This window comes from Platalea leucorodia, assembly GCF_965183815.1.
Source record: "Platalea leucorodia genome assembly, chromosome: 5".
In the NCBI taxonomy this organism is placed as follows: domain Eukaryota; kingdom Metazoa; phylum Chordata; class Aves; order Pelecaniformes; family Threskiornithidae; genus Platalea; species Platalea leucorodia.
This window is the reverse complement of record NC_138827.1, coordinates 50,444,947-50,467,114: the sequence shown is the minus strand read 5'-3', so window position 1 is coordinate 50,467,114 and position 22,168 is coordinate 50,444,947. Positions and strand designations below refer to the sequence as shown.

At 44.3% G+C, this 22,168-nt stretch overlaps 2 protein-coding genes across 2 annotated transcripts; one reads left to right on the top strand and one right to left on the bottom strand.

The window, feature by feature from the left end:
* Nucleotides 1-64: 64 nt before the first annotated feature.
* LRRC52 (leucine rich repeat containing 52) lies at nucleotides 65-4,264 on the bottom strand (the record flags this gene model as incomplete). The annotated part of the gene is made up of 2 exons (XM_082311841.1): nucleotides 65-321; nucleotides 3,640-4,264. The coding sequence occupies 2 exons, from the start codon at nucleotides 4,262-4,264 to the stop codon at nucleotides 65-67; spliced, it is 882 nt and encodes a 293-aa protein (XP_082167967.1).
* Nucleotides 4,265-5,329: 1,065 nt separating this feature from the next.
* Nucleotides 5,330-21,632, top strand: NUF2 (NUF2 component of NDC80 kinetochore complex; the record flags this gene model as incomplete). The annotated part of the gene is made up of 13 exons (XM_082312161.1): nucleotides 5,330-5,452; nucleotides 6,635-6,709; nucleotides 8,072-8,148; nucleotides 9,283-9,344; nucleotides 10,634-10,731; nucleotides 11,333-11,406; nucleotides 13,788-13,884; nucleotides 14,835-14,897; nucleotides 15,672-15,809; nucleotides 16,813-16,953; nucleotides 18,165-18,340; nucleotides 20,186-20,321; nucleotides 21,483-21,632. 13 exons carry the CDS (start codon nucleotides 5,330-5,332, stop codon nucleotides 21,630-21,632), a joined length of 1,410 nt encoding a protein of 469 aa, XP_082168287.1.
* Between the last annotated feature and the right edge of the window lie 536 nt (nucleotides 21,633-22,168).

The following is a 22,168-nucleotide window of genomic DNA, read 5'->3' as shown; positions in this document are numbered from 1 at the left end:
CAGGCAGGAAGGGCCTGCCTTCAGTTCCCACGGTGGGAGTTCAGAAGGATTTGTAGGGCTGATCCTAAGTGACTGTGTCTTCCTCCTCCTCCTCCCCCTCCTCTCCCTTTGAAGCGTGGACTTCGTAGATGACAGCACAGACGCCAGCCAGCCAGGCTGCCATGGTGCCAGCAAAGAATATGCAGAAGCCAATGAGGCACAGAAAGATGTAGTCGTGCTTGTACAGCTGGGGCAGGCAGTTGAAGTGGAGCTGTGCCTCCGCTGCAGGCATTTTCAGGGCACGCAGGCCTTCCGGGGTGTAGCAGGTGATGTTGTCAGCATCTGCGGAGGGAAAAGCAGAAGCAAGACTCTGTTGCCTGTGTCTGAAGGATTAACGAACTGGAGTCCTGCTAGAAAAATGATGAAGGAGTTTGCTAAACTCCTGAAAAATGTCTACAGACTTCACATCCCTCTTCTTCCGTGGCTTAGGTAAAATCACAGAGGCAAACCCTTGCCGAACCACAGTTCCCAGGTTGCCAGAATGATTTCTGTGGTGTTGCCTCCACAGGAAAATGTTGCCTGTCAGATTATGCCACTGCGGCAAACTGCTGTACCTGCACTGTTCATCTCTGCTGATTGAGCACTTTTATTTTAACATAACAGCACTCGTGTTTGTTTATTTTTATTCGCAAACACCTTCTGAAGTGACATAGCCTAAATTATGCTGCAATAATGAGGCTTGCGCGCAGGGAGTGAAGTTTGACAACTAGAGGGGTTTGCAGTGGGGCATAGCCTCACCTGCTCTGAGAGAGGAAGAAGAAACTCATCAAGGATTCAGTTCCACTGAAATAACGACTGTGCCCTGTCATATTGTAATATACGCGACAATAAAACATACGCTGGCGTTCCCCTCTGAAGTTAGCAAAGGCCGGGTGTGGTAAAAGCACAGTCTCCTCTCGGTGTCTGTAGAAGCACAGCGTGCCCCCAGCCGCAGCTCTCTCCTTCCCCTGCAGGTTGTGAACTCCCCAGACACAGTTACTGCACCAGACACGGGCTGGTCGCTGCTTGATGCGCTGGATGGACAGGCCTGAGGGAAAGGCAGCAGTGGAGAGGAAGAAGCTACAGGGGATTGATATTATATTGCATTACATTATATCATATATTACTGAGCAATACAGCTGTATCATGCTGGTATCTCTCATTGTCCTGAATATAACTGGAGAGCTTTTATCTCTCTATTACCCAAATCCATCTAGATTTGGGCAACTTCATGCCAGCACCGAGCCTGCACAGATCCAGCTGAGCGCAAAACACTGGTGTAAAAGTGTTCTGTGAAGCAGCAGCAGCTTTTTAAAGGCCAGGATGGGGATCTGCTTGCAGCAGATTTCAGGGCTCTGTCCCAACACCCCTTTGCGCTGGAGCTGTCAGCTCCTGTCCTGTCATAACGCTCAGTTTAGGGCCACCTAATCCCAAGGAAGAGGGAGCTGCCTTTCCTGCCTGAAGGCAGGCGGGCGTTTGTCATACAGGTTGTCCAGCCCGTGTACGCTTACCAGCAGCACGAGAGCTTTGCCCAGCCCTCACAGCAGAACTGGGAGGCACACGGCCTCCTGCGGACTCGCCCACAGCATCTTCCCAGGACGCAGCAAAGCCCGACACAGCAGGGAAGTGGAGCAGCCTCCGCGGACTCCCTGGTTTCTTTGGCTTTCCCATTTTCCAGAGCATGGCACAGGGATCCATACTCATACCTCCAGTCTTTGCTGCTACTGCCTTCCCTGCTCCTACCCTTTCAAATTGCCTGCAGTGAGCTTTATTCTCCTGTTCCAGGGTTCAGTGTGTTATCTCCAATCTTATTGCTAAGAACAGTACTTTTTTACACTGTTCTATAACTGCCTGTAACCTGTGTGAGGAAAATAAAAAACCTTACTGTCTATAGGGAGCTTAGGACATCTAATAAGACACAGAGATGTCCTTAATTTGGTTCTGTCCTAACACCAGCTTCCATTTGCCCTTCCCTTTTCTCCCCCGGGGGCTCTTTTGTGCCCCTTTCTTATTTGATGGACAGACTTTCTCAAACAATTCCTCTTTCGCAGCTCTCTCTCACCATTGTGTCCTGCATTACTGAAAACCAAGCTTTCTTCATGAGTATGTGTTGTGCTGTGATCCTTTTCAGTTTGGAAAATCAAGTTCATGTGCTGCAGCTGCAGAACAAAGCTTTGCCCTTGGGACCAGTTTTTCTGGGAAAGGGAACTGGTGATTATCCTGCCTCATGAACACTCGGTGTCCATGGCCCAGTTGCAGAATCTCTCAATATGATGGGAAACAGATGATTTTGGGATCCCAGATGATGTAAGGAAAGAAGTCTTGGAGACCCTGTTTTCAAGAAATGGCTTTTATTCAGAAGCAAGCTGCGCTGTGCTGCTGCAGCCCGTGGGACTCAGTGCTCACCTGCATTGCATTTCTTATGTTGGAAAACTTAAAATAAAAGTGAGCCAATTTGCTCTGGGGTGCTGGAGGAAGAGTGGGAACATATGGAGCTTCCCAGCCACAAGGATACAGATGCTTTTCTGAGCGCAACTTGTGTTCTGTTTCACTCTGACCATCAAATGTCAGCTGGGACCCAAACCAGAGCTCCCATGGGAAGAGCAAAACGTCCTTCTCTGACTTCCCTGCATTGGGTCACAGTCTGACACAGAGGATCAGTCCAATGTACCCGCTCTGAGGGCTAGGAGCACTGTGACAGCTGGAGGTTGCAGGATTTGTAATTTTTATCTGTCCTAGCATAACAGCTGCTGTGCTCTTAAGGCAAAGGGCATTGTGTACACTATTTATGTATGGAAACGGGTCGGCAGGGAGCGAGGTGCGATCACAGCCCCACAGAAGTCAGCAGCTAAACTCTTGCTGGCTTCTACACTACCCAACTTTTCCCAGAGACCTCATCAGTGAGAGATCAGAGCAGAAGAGGAGCTGACTGGCTTTCAACCCGGCTTTGTTTTCAGCATTGAGCAGAACTGCTGTAGAGGTTGCACGAATGATGTCTGCCTGCCAGGCACGTTGTAGAGGAAGAGGCTAGCGGGACGTGTTCGAGGTGAAGGGGACACTGGTGAAACGGTGGAGAGCCCAGGGCTGGAGAGGCTGCCCTGAGCAGGTCAGAGCAGAGGCAGGAGAGCATTTCCAGAGAGAGGGGGTTAACTCATCGTTACGGACACACTAGTACTGCAGCAGCACCGAAAGATCAGAGCAGATGGAGACAAGGCAGGAAATTCAGAGCAGGAGCCTTCCCAGTGCTGATCTCCCAAGAGCTGCTTTGGGCTTCTCGTTCTTGGCCCTGCAGCCACGGGGTGCTGTGATTCATGGGCACAGGGACACCTCCTGACGCTGGAGCCAGGTGTTTTAGAGCAGCAGCAATGTCCTAGCTACAGGCTACACTTCCCTGACTGTCCTGAGGATGTGAGCAAGCGTGACTCTCTGTGGGTGGAGTGCGTGTAACCCAGCTGCTTCGATCCGTGTTTTGTGCAACACCAGCAGATGGGACCCACAGTTGACATGCAATGGCACAGCCCCGTGAGCTGAAGTTTTGGGAAAGAGAACAGAGGGCCCTCTCCGTTCCACACAGGTCTGCAGGAGTAGGGAGGAGAGAGGTCCTGCTCACACAGCCCTCACCTGGAAAATGAACGTTGCTCTCTGTCATCCAGGTCATGAAGTCCAAAAAGGAACAGTTGCAGTGCCACAGGTTGTCACTGAGCCCCAGAAACCTCAGGTTGGGCAGGTCCCGGACAGTGCTGGTGTCCAGGAACTTTAAGCCCGTCCGGCTCACATCCAGGTGCCTCAGCCAGGTGTTGTTGGCAAAAGCATCCTTCTTGATGGCCATAAGGTTGGGATTGTCTGAGATCTTCAGCACCACCAGGCTTTGGAGGTGTGAGAAGGTGCTGAAGGTGACCTGTGTGAGGTTGTTGAAGCTGAGGTCCAGATAGACAAGCTTGGCCACACCAATGAAAGTGAAATCCAGGTCATCCCCCAAGAGATTCTTCCTGCAGTCCAGATAGACCAAATCAGCCAAGAAGCTCAATTCCACTGCCGGCAGGTACGAGACATTGTTTGCCGCCAGAATCAGCTGCCTGGTGTCCAGCGGGATGGCCACAGGGAACTCCTGCAACTGCTGCCCTGTGCAGTTCACTTCCAGGTACTGACAGCTACACCTGCTTGGGCAGTTGATCCTCTCTGATGCCATCCCCATCCCCAAAAGAAACATGAGGCTCAGGGGCCGCGGTCTACCTGAAGGAGACATGGTCTAAGACCTTCCAGGCCGCTCAGCCCTTGGGGACTGCGAGCAGCCCTATGGAAGCTGTGTTACCATCCCAGCCATGCTGAGGAGGTGTCCGGCTGCAAGGCTGTCAGGAAGCACTTTGTGTCCGTGACTCACCTGACTTGTTGGCAAAGCGCCCGGCTGGAAACCGAGCCCAGTTTCTACATTGGCAAGTGTGGAACAGTGGCTGCAGCGTCTCCATGTCGCACTCGGTGCCAGATGACACCTCTGTGATGTCAATGGCTTGCAAAACCTGCCCGGCTTTGGGGACTGTGCCGTGACCTTGCTGGCTGAGCGGGAGCTTCTTTCAGCTGAGTGGAGGTGCGGGGAAAGCGTGCATTGGCTGAGAGCATCAAAACTGTGCAGAGCAGGTGTGAACAGTGCAAATTTTGTCACAAATCGTGTCAAACTGCAAGAGGCGGTCACTTGTACTGATTTAGCAAGAGAGGCCTGTGCAATGTGGCACTGGATCGGCTTGGTCTCCTTTCAGGAGGCAGGAGAAGGCAGCTAAGGAGGTTCTTCCAGAGGCATTTTTGGCATTGTTACCCAGGACAGGCTTTCCAAAGTCGCCTCAGCTCCCTCTGCTGACTTGCACGGCGCGGGGCCCGCACTGACAGCGGCAGGCGCTGGCATCCCACGGAGCCACCTCAAGCTCCGGCTGCAGGCGGCACCTGACATGGCGGCGGGAGCTGCGGAACCCCACAGCCTGACAGGGGCGAGGCCGCCGCCGCCGCTCCCTCGGCCGCGATGGCCGTGACGGCCGGCGCTGCGGGCAGCGAGGGGGGCGCAGGGCTCCGCTCCTCGCAGGCAGCAGCCGGCCCCGCCCCGAGCGCCTCAGGCAGCCCCGCCCCTAACGGCCAACGGCCGCCGCGCGCGGGGGCGGGGCGGAGCCTCAGCAAGGCCCGCCCCCGTCCCGCCGGCGCCGGCGCGGATAGGCCACCGGCGGGCTTGCGCGTGACGCGGGGCGGGGGCGGAGGAGGTGCCCGCCAGATTCAAGCTGCAGCCGGCCAGGGGCGGTTGGCGGCGCGGCCGTTGCCCGGCGCCAGGATGGAGACGCTGACCTTCCCCCGCTACAGCCCCGACGACATCATCAGCTACCTCCGTAGCCACGTCCTGACGGGCGCCGAGGCCCGGAACCTGGTCAAGGGCGACGTGTTCGGCAACCCGAAGGTGCGTGAGGGGGTTCGGGGGAGGCCGCGGCCTGCGCTGGCGGGGCGGGAGTGGCAGAGGGAGCCGTGCTCGGAGCCCCGCCGCGCTCAGGCAGCTTCCCGTTCATCGCGAAGGAAGGCCTTTGCGTGCCGTAGCACCAGCGGTTTTCTTGCACGTCGATTGGTTTCTTGGGTGATCCCTCCCATGGCTTGCACGGACTTTGGCGTACAGCAATGCCTTTTAAGTGAGGTGATTAGTTTTTCCGATGTGGCAGACTAGTCTCGTAGGAGTTAGAGGACTAAACTTAGAGCTTATCCTCTCTTCAGCTCGAGAGAAGCTTGATTAAACCTTACCAGGAAGGGTGTTGGTTCATAAACAGACGAACATGAAATTACATGGTCTGTCTTTCTCAGTTCTGTGGGAACTAGGTTAAAATAACTGCTGTGTTTGGTATAGTGTCATAGTTTCGACAGCTTAGTTGATCAACTAATGCTTTTAAACCAATCATGTAAAAAGCATCCCCTCCCTGCTCTACCTGCTTTTTTCTTCTATTGGTCTGACCATTAATATTAAAATAGTCTTGCAGTGATCTCAACAAAAGAGAAGTGGCTTTAAAATGGAATTGATGCCTCGGTGTGATTCCATGCAAGTGCTTGTGCCTGCTGAAGGAGGAGACTGGCCCTGCTTGTTTAGGAAACGATGATGGGATGATCATTTTTAAGAAGGAAGATGGGTTTGAACTGATTGTGGATTAGTGCTCTAAATCAATAACTGCTTGGCTTGTAGGTGTTTTTTCCTCTCCATTTTAATAATGTGATGAAGGGCACTATTTGGCATGGGATTATAATTTCTGTGACCTTTCTTAGATTTTTGGTGTTGCTTGGTTTGAAAACTGCTCAGTGAGCAGCAATGTAATGAAAAACAATGCATAGCTGTGGCAGTTAGGGCTGTAGTTGTCTGAGCCGATTGCTGTCTCTTACAACTGTATTATGAGATAGTAATGCTTGAACTGTAAATTATTGGAAAGTAAAACTTGTTAGTCTTGGTGGCTCAGTGAAATTGGCCTTCATGTGTTAAAGGCAGAACTACTTTCATGGCCTAGCCTGGTAGCCATCGATCATATGGAATATCATATGGTAGCAATCGATCATATGGTAGCAATCGATCATATGGAATACTGATTCACGTCCTTTCTTCTTGCAGCCTGACGTCTTACACATGATTTACATGAGAATCCTGCAGAAGGTATATGGAATCCGCCTGGAGCATTTCTACATGGTAAGTCTGTAGTGGCAGGTGTAATGAAATAGGAAAGGAAAAAAAATATTGCACTTAACAAATTAAATGTTGAAGTATCTCCCTCTTGTCTTCTCACTAGCAAATGGCAAGTAGTTTGCTGTTCTGTATGTTGTAGTTGCATGAATGGGAGCTTAGAAATTCTGCCTCTATTGCAAGAAACTTGTGTGTGAGATGCTGTATACCCATGGACATTTGCATTTGTTCGGGGAGGGAACTAGGCTGTTCACTTAGGCAGGAATGAGAGTGCAGTACTGCGGTGCAATCATCAGCATGGGTCATTTACCAGAGGTAAATGAACCTGTGAGCGTCACCTGTGGGCTGTTGCTGCGGCCTTGCTGATTATATCTGAGAAATTGCTTTGATCACTGCTCCTGGTCTGGAAGTTGGTTTCAGCTCGACATACTTGTAGAAATAGTAGTTTTGTGGGTGTGCTGCCTCTGGGTTTTTTTTTTTTTTGTGGGGGGTGGGTTGGTTGGTTGGTTGGTCTTTTTCATGGAGAGGAGACTCCCTTCTCCACTACAGGAACTAGCGGGCATGAAGAGGAGCTCACTTACCACTGTAGGATGTAAGGCGAGGCTCTGTGGAGAGACCTCTCCTTCTGTGGTTAAGCTGTGAATTCTTTTCTTTGAGATGCTGCGGGTACCAGAAATGTCTCTAAGGTCCAGGAGGGATTGGACAAGCTTATGAAGGGACACCATCTCTGGCCTTGAAAATACATACTGTCTTCTTGGGCATCCGCCTTTGGCCATGGCCGGAGAAGGGTCTCTGCTTAGATGTTAGATTGGTCTAGAAGGAAAGTAAAGTAAGAAGTGCAGCTGGAGATTAACTGATACCTTGTTCATTAACACTTACCTTCTGTCTCTGTTAGACAAGAACTGATTTGTGAAAGTGAGAATAAATAGTATTGTCTCATACCAGCTTTGGATAAACGGAAGGCGAAGATCATATGTGCACAAGATAACTCAGTTCTTCACAGGCAATGACATTAGCTGGGATACTGTATTATGAGGTTTAAAATATCAGAAAAGGTGACAGTGTACCACTACCTTCTCCTTCTGACTTTGAACAAATTAAAACAGAAGGTTTAGATTGAATTCCAGAGTTTGTAATGTTGCTCCTTTAGTTATTATTGTCTTTTTATATTTTGACCAGCCAAAATTGACACTTAAAATAGTCTGCTGATTAACTTGATGACATTCTTGAGCCTCTAGCATGTGTTCCCTGTGGATGGGGAGACCATCCTCTGTGTGTTTAACCTATTTGAATTATGTTGTGGAAACAAACCTGTGTGGTTTTGTTTAAGTATTGTCTACTTATATATTGACTTTCTTTACTCTTTAGATGCCAGTCAACGTTGACATAATGTATCCACAGATATTTGAAGGTTTTCTACCTGTTTGTAATTTGTATATTCACATGTAAGTAGAAGATGCTGCATTTGTTCAGTTGCTATTCCTTGTAAAGGTCCAATTTACTAGAAGTAGTGGGGCTTTTTGCTGATGGTGGTTCCACTGCTTGTTGGCTCTGAGAAAAGTGAAATTTGCAGATGAGCAGGGGACAGCAATGTTTCTGATCTGAATTCTCTCAGTGCCAGGAGGCACACAAGGCGTGAACATCGTTCTTCCACTTCGATCGGTCTGCGGCTGCGTGCTCTGGAGTCCCAAGGGCCACAGCGCAGTCTTCTGTTGGTTTTTTCCTCAAGACATGACCGATCCAGTTCCATCTCCTCCTCCTCACTTCATTACTGATTTTCTCCATCTCCGAGTTGATGCTCGTCGTTTCTGCAACTTTTTTTTTATTTTTTTTTTTTTTCCGGGAGGAGGTAGTTGGCCTCCTGCCCAACCCCCATGACTTGGAGGGCCAGTGGTTTTTCTGTCAGGGTGGCCTTCCCTTAGGCTGCGTTGGTTCGCGGCACCTTCTTCAATTTTATCTGGTGCACCCTCCAGAGAGGGATCCCCTATCCACCACCCAGGGGACGCGCCTTCTAGCCGTGAAGCCCCAGCCGAAGGACAGCAATGTTTAACAGAGTAAAATTCTCAGCAGGCAACTATCTTGTCAAAATGAATGTATTAACTAAATAATCCAGCCTCACCAAGATGGAGCACAAATCTATACTTTGAATGGCTAGAGGGTCATCATTAAACCTAGAAGAGGGATCTTAAGTACCTGTTGTGTAAATTTGCTGTCTGAATTCTGTGTAGATATCTTTGTTTGAATGAGGTAAGTGTTAGACTTTAAGCTTCAATTCAGTTGTAAGGGGAGAACTGACTAACAGTTAAGTGTAGGAGTTCCCTAATTAAGCTGAAAAGTTGTTCTACAGGCCAGTATTTTGTCTATAGAAATCTTCATGAGATGCTGTAAGAATACACATTTTTAATGCTGGTCTGTGTGTGGAGTCCTACTGTGTTATTCTCTTGAGACTTACTGTTGTCTTGTCTGCTGTACATTTGTTCTGGGATGAGAGGACAAGATCTGTTTTGTAGCAAATGGATATTGCACAAAAACTGAGTAATGGTCACTGCAGATAAGGTTGTATTTTGTTTTCCTTGCAGGGAGCGCTTACTTCCTGTGTGCCGGGTTAATGATTTTCAAATTGCTGATGTTTTAAACCCAAGTAAGCAAGTGTATTGTAATCCTTATGTTTCCTGGGGTGGTGTGTTTCACTTAATATCCAGATGCTTTTTCTCATTTGGCATAGCTAGATGGGCATCTAGTATGGAGAACTGTCCCAGGCTTCCAGCTGCTCTTCTGACCCTTGCTGTGGCCCTTAGACAAGCTGGTTCTAATGAGCAGTTCTTCTCCTTATTCCTTATGTAGGCTAATCCAGTTGAATAACTGAGGGGAGTTTTGAATGCTACAAGTCTGTTGAACCGCTGGTCTGGAGAGCAGACTGTGACATGTTTGAAATAGTGTAAGAACAGATGGTAATGAAAATTATAATATAAAAAAAATATAATAAGCTTGTAGGTGCCCCATCCCTGGAAACATTCAAGGTCAGATTGGAGCATTGGGCAGCCTGATTTAGTTGAAGATGTCCCTGCTCATTGCAAGGCGGGGTTGAACTAGATGACCTTTAAAGGTCCCGTCCAATCCAAACCATTCTATGATTATTCTGGCAACTCTGGAGTGCTATAGGATTTCTTATGCTGGTGCCTATCATAGAATCATAGAATACCAGGTTGGAAGGGACCTCAAGGATCATCTGGTCCAAGCTTTCTAGCACAATCTAGAGGAGATGGCCCAGCACCATGTCCAGCTGAGTCTTAAACGTGTTCAGTGTAGTGGAGTCAACCACTTCCCTGGGGAGATTATTCCAATGATTGACTGTTCCTGTGTAGGAAGCAACTGAATTCTTGCTTCGCCCTTTTCAATACCCTGTAGTGGTGATTCTGGTACAACACAAAATTTAGAAAAGGCTGTTCTGAAGAACTCTTTCACTTTGGGCTCTGTCTTGTCTAAGACATTCAAGGCCTTTGTAATGATCTTTCACAAAGTTTGCTTGGAATAGAGCCAAAAAGTCCCTGTGGTTCATTCAAACTGCTGTCTTCAGTTAGCCTGATAGTTACAGTGAGGCTCTGTTTTCAGAGCTGTTGAAAATTGACAGTCTTTCTCCCTGACTTCTGTTTTAATGGGAGACTGTATTTTAATAGTCTTTCTCCTAGGTTCTATTTTAATTTGTTAAATTGCATAGGATTGCTAAGACATTGTAAGTTCATAGCTTGGTGCTAGTTTTTGTGTAGTCTGTGAACACTTTGCGAGGTGAGCAGGGGAAGAATTAATTTGGATTCTGTTGTTTTGTAATTTCTGTCTCTCTTCTCTGAATTATGTTTTGCCCAGCTTTTTCTAAGCAATTGCAATGCATGTGGAAACCAGAATAGTGATGGCTTGCAATTCCTATTTCAGAAACGAAGAGGACAGCTCGCTTCTTGAGTGGCATTCTCAACTTTGTAAATTTCAGAGAATTCCGACGTGAGGTCTACTTGGAGTTACAACTGAACTACGTAAGATTGGGTGCCATGTTACTCCAGATACCTACTTAAGTATAATTAATGTCAACCTAGAACTAGGAGCATAAAGGTTGTGGTTTTCTAACTGCATGTTTAAATAACACATTAGAATCTTAAACATAGCCAAGTAATACAGGAAGGTGCCAGTTTAATATTATGTAAAACTTGCACAACTATATTACATTTTATAAGCATATGCAGCTACTGTAAATGGTTTAAGAAAAACCTTTGCAAAGCCCGTAAGGAAACATGTTGGTTTAGAAGTGTGGATGAGCTTGTCAATATTGTAAAGGTTTCTATGTGATCATGACCAAGTTATTACTTAGGCTATTATCTGAAGTATTTTTCCAGTAACTTATTTGATAGTTTAGCCTGCTAAGTGAAGGTTTGACACGTCACATTGGTTTGAGAAAAGATAGATGTAACAGTCAGTGGGCTGAAGCTGGAATTGCAGGTGGCCTCTCTTCTGAATATCTCAGTAGTTCAGAGATGGTGCATTTCATGTAAAATAATGATGAGCAGGGCTCTAATAGAAGCCCAGAGAGAAACCACATTCCTCTAAAATAAAAAATATCTCTGAATATTTAATTTTCAGAAATCAGCTATGGAGAAACACCAACAACTGGAGACCGCAAATCGGGAGGCAGCAATGAAGCTGGAGAAACTGAAGTGAGTATGAGGAGTAAGTACTGTGAGATGCACTGCTTAACTTTCCTGTTCAGTGCACGTGATCTGGACAGGCTGGATCAATGGGCCAAGGACAACTGTATGAGATTCAACAAGGCTCAGTGCCAGGTGCTGCACATTTTGGGTCACAACAACCTCGTGCAATGCTACAGGCTTGGGGAGGAGTGACTGGAGAGCTGCCTGGTGGAAAAGGACCTGGGGGTGTTGCTTGACAGCTGGCTGTATGCCGGCAGCATGCCCAGGTGGCCAAGAAGGCCAATAGCATCCTGGCTTGTATCAGAAATAGCGTGGCCAGCAGGACTAGGGAAGTGATCGCCCCCTGTACTTGGCACTGGTGAGGCCACGCCTTGAGTCCTGTGTTCAGTTTTGGGCCCCTCACTACAAGAAGAACATTGAGGTGCTGGAGCATGACCAAAGAAGGGCAACAAAGCTGGTGAAGGATCTAGAGCACAAATCTCATGAGCAGCGGCTGAGGGAGCTGGAGTTGTTTAGCCTGGAGAAAAAGAGGCTGAGGGGAGATCTTCTCACTCTTTGCAACCACCTGAAAGGAGGTTGTAGCGAGGTGGGGGTCAGTCTCTTCTCCCAAGTAACAAGTGATAGGATGAGACAAAATGGGCCCAAGTTGTGCCAGGGCAGGTTTAGGTTGGATTTTAGGAAAAAATTCTTTGCTGAAAGGTTTGTCAGGCACTGGAACAGGCTGCCCAGGGAAGTGATTGAGTTCCCATCCCTGGAGGTATTTAAAAGAAGGGTAGACGTGGTGCTTAGGGACATGGTTTAGTGGTGGACTTGGCAGTGCTGGGTTAACGGTTGGACTTGATGATCTTAAGGGTCTTCTCCAACCTAAATGATTCTATGGTTCTATATGGGGTGCATAAACAGGAACTGAGTAGTTAAGCTGTGTGATTTGACAGAATTGTTTGATAACTTCTGTAGGAACATTTAATTTGAGCAGACTTGGCTTCTCCTTTGGGCCTTGTCTGACTTTGTTGCTGGTTAGCCTCCCTGGGAAATACGCTAGAGCATATGGAGATGTTGCTGTTGGGTTGTGCTCAGAGTTACAGAAATAGCTCTACTGGCATTAGGCTAGAAGACTTGCTGGCAGAAAATAAGATGTGATTTTCATAGAATCATAGAATCGTTAAGGTTGGAAAAGACCCTTAAGATCATCGAGTCCAACCGTTAACCCAGCACTGCCAAGGCCACCACTAAACCATGTCCTCAAGCACCACATCTACCCATCTTTTAAATACCTCCAGGGATGGGGACTCGACCACTTCCCTGGGCAGCCTGTTCCAATGTATGACTACCCTTTCAGTGAAGAAGTTTTTCCTAATATGCAACCTGAACTTCCCCTGGTGCAGCTTGAGGCTGTTCCCTCTCGTCCTATCACTTGTTACTAGGGAGAAGAGACCAACCCCCACCTCTCTACAGCCTCCTTTCAGGTAGTTGTAGAGAGCAATAAGGTCTCCCCTCAGCCTCCTCCAGACTAAACAACCCCAGCTCCCTCAGCCGCTCCTCATAAGACTTGTGCTCTAGACCCTTCACCAACTTCGTTGCCCTCCTCTGGACACGCTCCAGCACCTCGATGTCCTCCTTGTAGTGAGGGGCCCAAAACTGAACACAGTACTCAAGGTGGAGCCTCACCAGTATATGGTTGCTTTGAGATGATACTGTATTTTGTATGTTGGGGACTATGGTGAAACTTTTTGCTGTTACAGTTAGTTTTAAGTGATATGTCTTTATCTCTTTGATAGCTGTAGGAAGCCCATCTTTAACTTAATAGATGGGTAAAGTTGTCTTCCTTAGTTATTTGACGTGTTTGCCACATTCTCCGTTTCAGGCCATTTAGTCCTACTGCCTATGTCTTTGCACCATTAAGTTTTGTTTTTGCTTGTGGATAATAGGATGAAGAGATGACTAGCTTCCAAGATAGCTTTCAAAACAGAGTTTTTTCTGATAGCTGCTCTTAGTATGTGCTAGACAGGAGGTTCTCTAGCTAGCTATAGGTCTACTGTAATACAAGCTGTTCCTATGGCATGTAATATTATGCAAATTTCATAAATGAAAATTGCCACAAAAATTGGTAGAAGCATTGTTCTTTTGTGCTTTGTTTAGTATGATCTTTAAATTTAGTCATCTGTTATGCTTGTACCACTTCTTGCCAAAATAGCTCTTTAGATTATGCTTCAACTACAAAATCTTAGAAGCAAAGTAAGATGTATTAATTTGAGACTGTCTTGCCCTGATTACTAAAGTTACTGGCTGTAAACTCTTTGGAGAGAGTGATTGTTTTATATATTGTACTCTGTTGACCTGACTATAATGATGCTGAAACTCTCCAATATCTTTTATTTTTTGCTTAGCACCGTTCCAGTTGAACATCAAGCAGAGGTCAAGCAACTGACAGATAATATTCGAGAACTGGAGCAACTACTAAGGCAAGACTATCGTCGGAAACAAGTATGATCGTGTTATATATTTCTCTGAAATGCTGCTATAGCTTCTGATCATGGGTGTTCCTTATTTTGTTCCCCTACCCCTACTTCTACAAAGGATAAAGGAGACTTTTCTGACTTAAAACAAAGGTCATTGCAACATAATACCTTGTCTAACTCCTAGCACAAACTCTTCATTTTACTGTAAGGAATTTGAAACACACTTAAAATCAGACTTAGGGAATACCAAAGTGTATTTGGCTCTTTCTTTTTGAGATGCATTACTGCAATGACTTGGGAGATACTGGTGTTATTGTTCAGAAGTGTGATGTGTATGTTTCCCTTTGTTTTCCACCTGAATTTGAAGAATTGCAACTGGAGGTGAGCCATGGCAGGAAATGAGGCCTGAGAAGGGTTACCTAAGGGAATGCCTGGCAAAAAGAGTAGGGTTGATTGCAGGGGTAGCTTTCCAGCAATGGCAACTTGCTTCTAAGGTCTCAGGTAACCTTTTCAGCTGCTTTAGAGAAAAAAAAAAAACAAACAAACCAAAAATCTGTGGTTAGTTTTTTTGTTATGTTAAGTCATGTCTATACTATTAATATTATTAACCATGTGATTGACTTCTATATTATTGGGGACCTTGTATTAACTTAGTTTTTTCTCAAGAACAGCGCCTCTGGTGAAGGCGGCTGTGTGTGTATAATGCTGCCAGGGTCAGTAAGAATATAGATAGTCTGTCTCTTATCCCTGTTCCTAGTTACCTACTGCTGGCTGCATCCCTAGTGTTCCCAGTGGCTTTTGCGACAATGTTCTCCTTCCCTATCTTTTAAATCTTATAGACTGCAATTTTGCCTGCTAATTATGGCATTCCAAAGAAACCATAAATGGGATTTCTCTTGTAGACAGTTCTATGATAGAAGGGTAAAGGAAGTAGCAGTTGTAGAGATGTTTATTTAAAGTTTGTTGCTTTTTTAGACAGCTTTGCAAGAAGTGATTTCGCAAAAGAAGTCAGATATTGCAGAGAGTACCCGAAAACTGGTAAGTACACCTCTGTGTAGGTGTAGGCTGTAGCTTGCATCTCAGATCAACTAAAATCATCTTTCTTTCTAGGATCAAATTATTCTTGGAGTTAGGTAATGTTCAGGTGGTGATTATTAGTTTTTTAAAAAACTGATTTGGCTTCATTTTCCCTCCATGGAAGCTTTACTGCAGTAGCTTGTTTTGTTGTTAATTTTAAATATGCATCTCTGCAATGTAAAGCTCTGTCTGTGTTCAGGAAGCTGATCTGCTAAAGGCCAAGAAATCGGGACTTCTGAGAAGCTATGGTCTTACCTTAGGTGCATAGAATGGCTAATGAGGCAGCTACTGACCTGCTGGGGACAAAACAGGAGGTTTTTGAGAGGTTGCACAGGGAGCTTGTTGCTCTTCTACCAGGTTGCTACAGCTGGCTCTGAAACCCTGCAGTGACTGCCTAGGTTGCTGTAGGCGAGGGGTTCTGAAGGAGAGAGCTGCTACTAATATGTATGAGCTGGCAGGCTTTTTGTGGAGTCCTAGTTATAATGCTGTTCTTGTGACTTAATATTGCACCCCTGTATGCATGTTCAGGGACCAAAATGGACTCTTAACTGCTTTGACTGGGAATGTTAATGCTGTTTAGAGGAATTTGTTTTTAAAACAAACTTCCTGATGAGGAATGACTTACAATCGAGTAAAGAACCTCTCCAGTGATAAGATCCTGGCAAACCATGCCTCACAATACCTCTTTGTTCACCTAACTGCTAATATTGAAAGTGTGTTTGTGGTGTTAACTAGAATGAGCTTAAAGTGACAATGGCTACTTTGAAAGAAGAACAAGAGCAGCTGAAATCAAAAATTGTGGAAAGTCCAGAGGAACTGAAAAATTACAAAGAACTGATGAAAGACACTGTTGAGAAGCTGAAGAAATCCAAGGTGAGGTTTTCCTCTGTCCACAAAAGAAGGTATTTTGTTAGAAAAAGCACATGTTTTATTGAACTGTCATCATCTAGAACTGCTTCTTGAATGACTTATGCTTCTAGTCAAAGATCAACAGAACAGCAGTTAGTCTGAAATGAAATCACAACTTCACAGAAAACTGAAGTTTTGGTTGTGGGGGGAGAGTTTTTGTGTGGTTTTTTTTGTTTTTGTGGTTGTTTGTTTGTTTTTGTTTTGGTTTTTTTTTTTTTTTTTTTTTTTGAAAAGTGGAATTGCAGTCACTGCTGCTTTGTCCTCAATGAGTAACTGTTTATTTGTGAAACTAGGCATAGAACTCTTGAATCTATACTATACCTGTCTGGCTGTTTGCTCTCAAGAGATAACAATATTTTGTCAGCTCACAAATGTCCTTGGATTTAGAACACATGCTTCATAGGGTCTCTGTTATCATTCACTGTTTCTGGAATTGATGGCTGTCTCCTCGGTGTTCAGCATACTAGTGTTCCCTTCCTAGGTTTTTGGTTTGTGTGTTTGTTTTTTTTGTGGTTTTTTTTTTTATAGTAATGTCCAGTCTTTAAATGTTTGTAGTTCATGATCACTCGTATGTAAGTAAAGCTTGCATAACTTCATCTTCCTAGGTATTTTTGTTCCAAAGGTGTAAACTTTATTGCTGTGATTCCAGACATCTGTTTTTCTGATGCTTTATGTAACTCTTATTTTACCAGTGCAGAATTTCTTCACTGTACAGCTTTTTTCTTTCCTGAAAGGTCTTGTAACAAGCTAGTTAGTTCAGTGTAAAACACTTGCATGTCACTTTTTCTGCTTTCCAAATAGATGCTTGCTTACAAACTGAAGATCTCATTTCAGTAACTACTAAATATTAATTCCAGTGTATGTTAGACAACGAGGGAATGGGTACAAAAGTCAATATGCATTAATACACACAAAATAACTGCTGCACTCCAAAGCTGTTTTATTAACAGTTTTTTTCTCTTTAAAGCAAGAAGTTATTGAGAAATATGAAGGCTACAGAGATCTAGTTGAGGTTCTGCCATCATGCCAGCTGGAGGTGCAGTTATATCAAAAGAAGATGGAAAGACAAGGAGCAAATGTGGAGAGACTGGGCAGTGTATTATCAGAGGTTTGTATTTTTTCAAATTATATCTGGTTAGGGAGAATTTAATGTCTAAGCAAGATAAGGTTTAGAGCACAAGTCTCATGAGGAGTGGCTGAGGGAACTGGGGTTGTTTAGCCCGGAGAAAAGGGTGACCTTATTGCTCTCTACAACTACCTGAAAGGAGGTTGTAGCGAGATGGGGGTCGGTGTCTTCTCCCTAGTAACAAGCGATAGGATGAGAGGAAATGGCCTCAAGTTGCAGCAGGGGAGGTTTAGGAAAAAAATTCTTCACTGAAAGGGTAGTCAGGCACTGGAACAGGCTGCTTGGGGGAGTGGTTGAGTCCCCATCCCTGGAGGTATTTAAAAGATGTGTAGGTGTCGTGTTTAGGGACCTGGTTTAGTGGTGGACTTGGCAGTGCTGGGTTAATGGTTGGACTTGATGATCTTAAAGGTCTTTTCCAACCTAAACGATTCTATGGTTCTATAGGTGATCATCAGTAAATGTTTGTATTTTGAAAGTTCCCATATCTCCTCTTCCCCAAAAAGAAAGAATGTGGATAACTTCAAAATCTCATTCTTAAAAACATGAGTAAAACATAGCTGCTGCTTTGCTGCATGCCACTAGCTAATGTACTATTGACCACTTTTAATAGTTAAAGCCTTTGTTGCCATAGAAACCTGACCTAAAATAGTTTCAACTGTCTTGGGGTTGTTGGTAGGAAGTGACAGAAGAAGAAAAGTGAGATCCAGTTTCTTCTGCCTAGAGAGCAGAAACTAAGAGCAAAAAAATTACTACTTCAAGAAGAGACATGTCTTAAGTGTCTTTAACTATATTAATATTGTGAAGTCAGCCTTTCCCTGATGAAATGTTTGTCTCAATACTGTACCTTGCAATTTGCTACTCAGTTTTGGGAGAATGCAATTGTTAGGAGTGTTTAAAAAATGATATACAGTCTTTGGGGTATTTTTACAGCATACGTTCAAATTACCCTTGGCTAATAGCTATAGCAGAATGCATAGTAACTTCTGAAAATCATTCTAAGTGATGGGATCTTGTCCATTTGCATGTATTTAAAATTGGATAAAGGCTAGGGAACTGGGATTTAACTGGGAGAATTAGTTAGCAATCAGATCTTCAAAAGCAGGATGCTAGTTCTAATCTTAGTAAAGTGACAGGCTATGCTGTTTTGATTATTTTTTCCCCATTTAATTTATTTCAATACTTATGTACTCTAGGTCAGAAATCTGGAGGACCAGCTTGAGAGTGCTCAGATAGAGCTGAAGAAGTGGAAGACAGATGAAGTGCCCTTAAAGAGACTGGTCACTGCAAAACATGAGAAGCTGTCTACAGCTGAAATAAGGATAAAAAAGAAGCGTGAAGATGTTGAGCAATATAAGCAGACTGTATTTGAGTATGGATGAGTTGACATTTCTGCCTGATGCTAGTTTATGTCTTTGTTATTCGCTACCAAAGTTCGTGTCTGGTACAAACACGTAGCTTAGCAGTAAGAAGGAAATGAGCTATGTGGGATAGCTTTGTATGAAGACCAGTAATGCTGCAGGCAGGGACTTGGGGTCTCAAATCAATAATTGCAATGTGACTTGACAGCAATTCTTTTATTGGAGCACTAATTTAATTTATAATGCTTATTCTTGATTCTTTTATCTTCTTAAAGAGAATGTCACATTGGGATAATTTTCCAACTTATCAGACTTCAACAAAGCCCCATTTGCCTTTCATGAATTTTTCATAATTTCCCTTGCCACTTTTGCTCATTATCAAAGATGTTCAAGACCCATGGGGAAATGGGGCTCATATCTCAGAGGAGTATTACCCTGACATGATGCTACTAAAACAAAAGGAAAAGTGTAATTTGATCAAAGCCTCTTAGCCCATCTTCCTTCCTACTGTATGCTAAAGGCAAGTTGCAAGGCAGCGTTTACAGCATGGCAGTCACTTCTGCAGCAGCAAACTGCCACGTTGTAAGGTTGTGGCTTCACTGGGAAATTAGAAGTGCTGAACTGTTATAGAGAAAGCTTATTATATAACATTTTTTTTGTACATGGATAGGAAAGGGAATATGGAAAAATTATTAGCTGGGTAGATTAACTACGATGGAAGAGAGATTTTTCTATATAGCTGAGAGAGTCAACTAAGATTTAGTCATGCTGAAAGGCTTGTGTGTTGTGCAGAATGGCAGCAACATTCCCAGGCTTTCTTTGCTTCTCATTTAGTGCATTGTACTAGCTAAAGGAGATCAATTAAAAGCTAATTTTTCCTTCCAAATAAAGAATGAAAATCATATAATCTAATGCTCCTTTATGTTAAAAGTTGCTGCCAATTTATCTGTTTTTAATGTGTTAGATATTTCCCTTGAGTGATAAAATTAGATGCTTTGATAAGCAAGAGGGGAAGGGAGGTAACCTTGGTTTGAAAACAAGAGTGTGTGCTGGTGAATACAAGAACGCATCCTGACTCTTCCCTTGAGGTAGGAAAATGTAAGTAGGCTCTTGCTAAGTATGAGTGATTTCAGCCATTCTTTACAGAAAGCAGCTGCTACAGTTCCAACTGTAATTATTGTACAAAAGCTTAGTATAAACTGGTAGGTGTTTTTTGCACTTGAAGTCAGAGTAGATCTCCTGTTCCCACACTAGCCCTTTGCTGATTACATGTCAGCTCACAGCTGGAGCTATCTGAATTTACCTGCAAGCTAGGGAAATGCTATTTGGTCTTTGTTTGGGATGCAGTGAAATGATGGACTGGAAGTTGCAGATAACATATGTAGATGTATGGGATTAGAGCTTTAACTTGGTGGGAGGCGATCTGAGGCTAAGGAAAACGTTTGACTTTCAATTATGCTGAAGCAGCAAGTGCAGCTATATTGCTTTTAACTTGGTCCACTGGCTGGCCTTTTAGGCAGGGCTCTCCACTGACACCTGTACTGCATTACTCAAAGGCAGGAAGATGCAGTGTCCAGCTGTCTGTTGGGTTGGTTCCACTGGAGTCACTTGAGTTGCCTTGATCTGAGGATCTTCAACGTACTCCTCTAACTCCACTTCAAATTTCACTTCTTGTACCTAAGTTGTTCTAGTTTAAGAATTGGACAAATTTCCAAGCCAGTAAATTCTATACAGCATTGCTTCTAGAAGCTGTTAGTTTCATGCTCACAAAATGCAAGCTCTGCTTGTGGTGGAGTTAAGTTTAATCTAGAATTAGTCAAATGGCTCAGTACCAACTTTTTTCTCCCACCTTTTAGATATTGTAACAGAGTTCAGGAGAAGAGGGGTGCTGTATATGATAAAGTGACAGCCATTCACAAGGAAATCCAACAGACGAGGTTCAAAATTCAGCAGCTGAATGAGAATGCTGAAAAAGAAGAAATGAAAGCCAAGGTGAGTGTGTTTTTTTTTGTTTGTTTTTTTTTTTTTTTTTTCCTAAAGGAATCTTGTTTGGTATTCTCAAAATTGATTTTTAACTTGGACTATGTAGATTAAGGAACACTTACTGGCCCTAAAAATGAGTAGGCTGCACAGGTGGCATCTGGGTGGATAGTGGGAGGGAGAGCACTTCCTGCTTGTGGTTCCACTGGGTTGCTAGGGCTTGTGCTCATCTCTGCAGGCTGTAGATGGCCCACAGGAGAAGTGGTCTTTGCAGAGAATTATGGAATCATGGAATCATTAAGGCTGGAAAAGACCCTTAAGATCATTGAGTCCAACTGTTAACCTATCACTGCCAAGTCCACCACTAAACTATGTTCTCGACTCCGGAATGGTGTGATTGCCCAGTATTTTGGGAGGTGAAATAAAACTTGTCTTCCCACCTGTGCCTGTAGCAGATACTATGCTACTTCCATTATGTCCACTTTTGTATCATGGTACTTCCAGCTCTAAGTAGTCAGATTTTTGTTTGGTCCCTGAGACCTGACCTGTGAGGCTTTACATTCATGTTGTAGTGATGGGTAGTACTGTAATCCTCTCAACTGTGTCCCTCAAATATAGGACCACCTGCCGTGTCACAAACCCTTTCTTCCTAGGGTTTCAGGAAAATGACTGTCCAGCTCAGCTTTGGAAAGAAGCAGAAATCCTGATGGGTTGGGAGTAGGGGATCACAGTCTGCCTGTAGGGTCTTATCCTGTCTGGTCATTGCTGAAGTACTGTTCATGCTGGGAGGATAATGGTAGCAGTCACAGTGGCAGAGACCTTGGTGACACAGGTTAACACAGAATGGTTCACACAGAATAGTGTGAACACTGGGCTAGTGCTGGTTTGTTTTTTTTTTTACCATCTTAGTATTGTGACCACTAGCGTTACAACAGAATCATAATATTGAGATTTTGCTTGTGGCTGCTCTTATTCTGATGTTTTGTAACTTCCCTGTGTTCTGTGAATGCTGCTGCTTAAACCTGGGACAAGGTACCTTTGAAATCACTTGAGACCACCAGACCACTCTCACTTAAATCCTTATAAAGCACAAATGTTAACTTTGCTGATGAACTCTCTCTTTTTTTTTTTTTTTTTTTTTTTTTCCTCCCCTCCCTTATCTCCTCTTTCTAGGAAATATACCTAAATCTGAAGGCTGGGTTGGAGAAGCGTCATGACTCTCTCATCAAGATGGCAGAGAGTTATGCAGCCTCAAGAGAAGATAAAATTGCTGAACTGAAGAAGGGGCTGCTTAGAGTTCAGACTCCTGGAAATAGTTCTTAGACCTGTCTTCACTTGTATTCCTCTTTCATTATGTTTATCCTCATATCCGAACTCAAGAGCTTGTGCTTTTTATGGGATGGATAATTATTCCAGGCAAAAGCCAGCTTTCTCAAAAACCATGTCAGAATGCATTTGGCTTTCTAGACAGATCCTGATGTCATGAGCTTGCTAATGTGGTTAAAAAAAACACTTGGTTTAGCCTGTTTGCATTGTTTCTGTCAGTATCTGATTTTAGTGGTGATAATGCAAGTCTTGCTAATACCAAATTGCTTGACATTTAGACAGAATCCTGCTTTTTGTAGAAACTGTTCTGCAGACTTTGATCTGGGAAGACCTGGTGCTTTGGTCTGGCCTGAACTGTTCAAGATAAGTCAGTAATAGCTGATATTCCACTACCATTATTCGATTAAGATTAAATCCTGATGGAGCAGTAGCATCCATGTAAATGGCAACTTACTCTCATCACGAATATTGGTGACTGTGAACACTCAAGAGTATCATTTTAGTTAATAGTACAGTACCTCTAGATGCTTGAA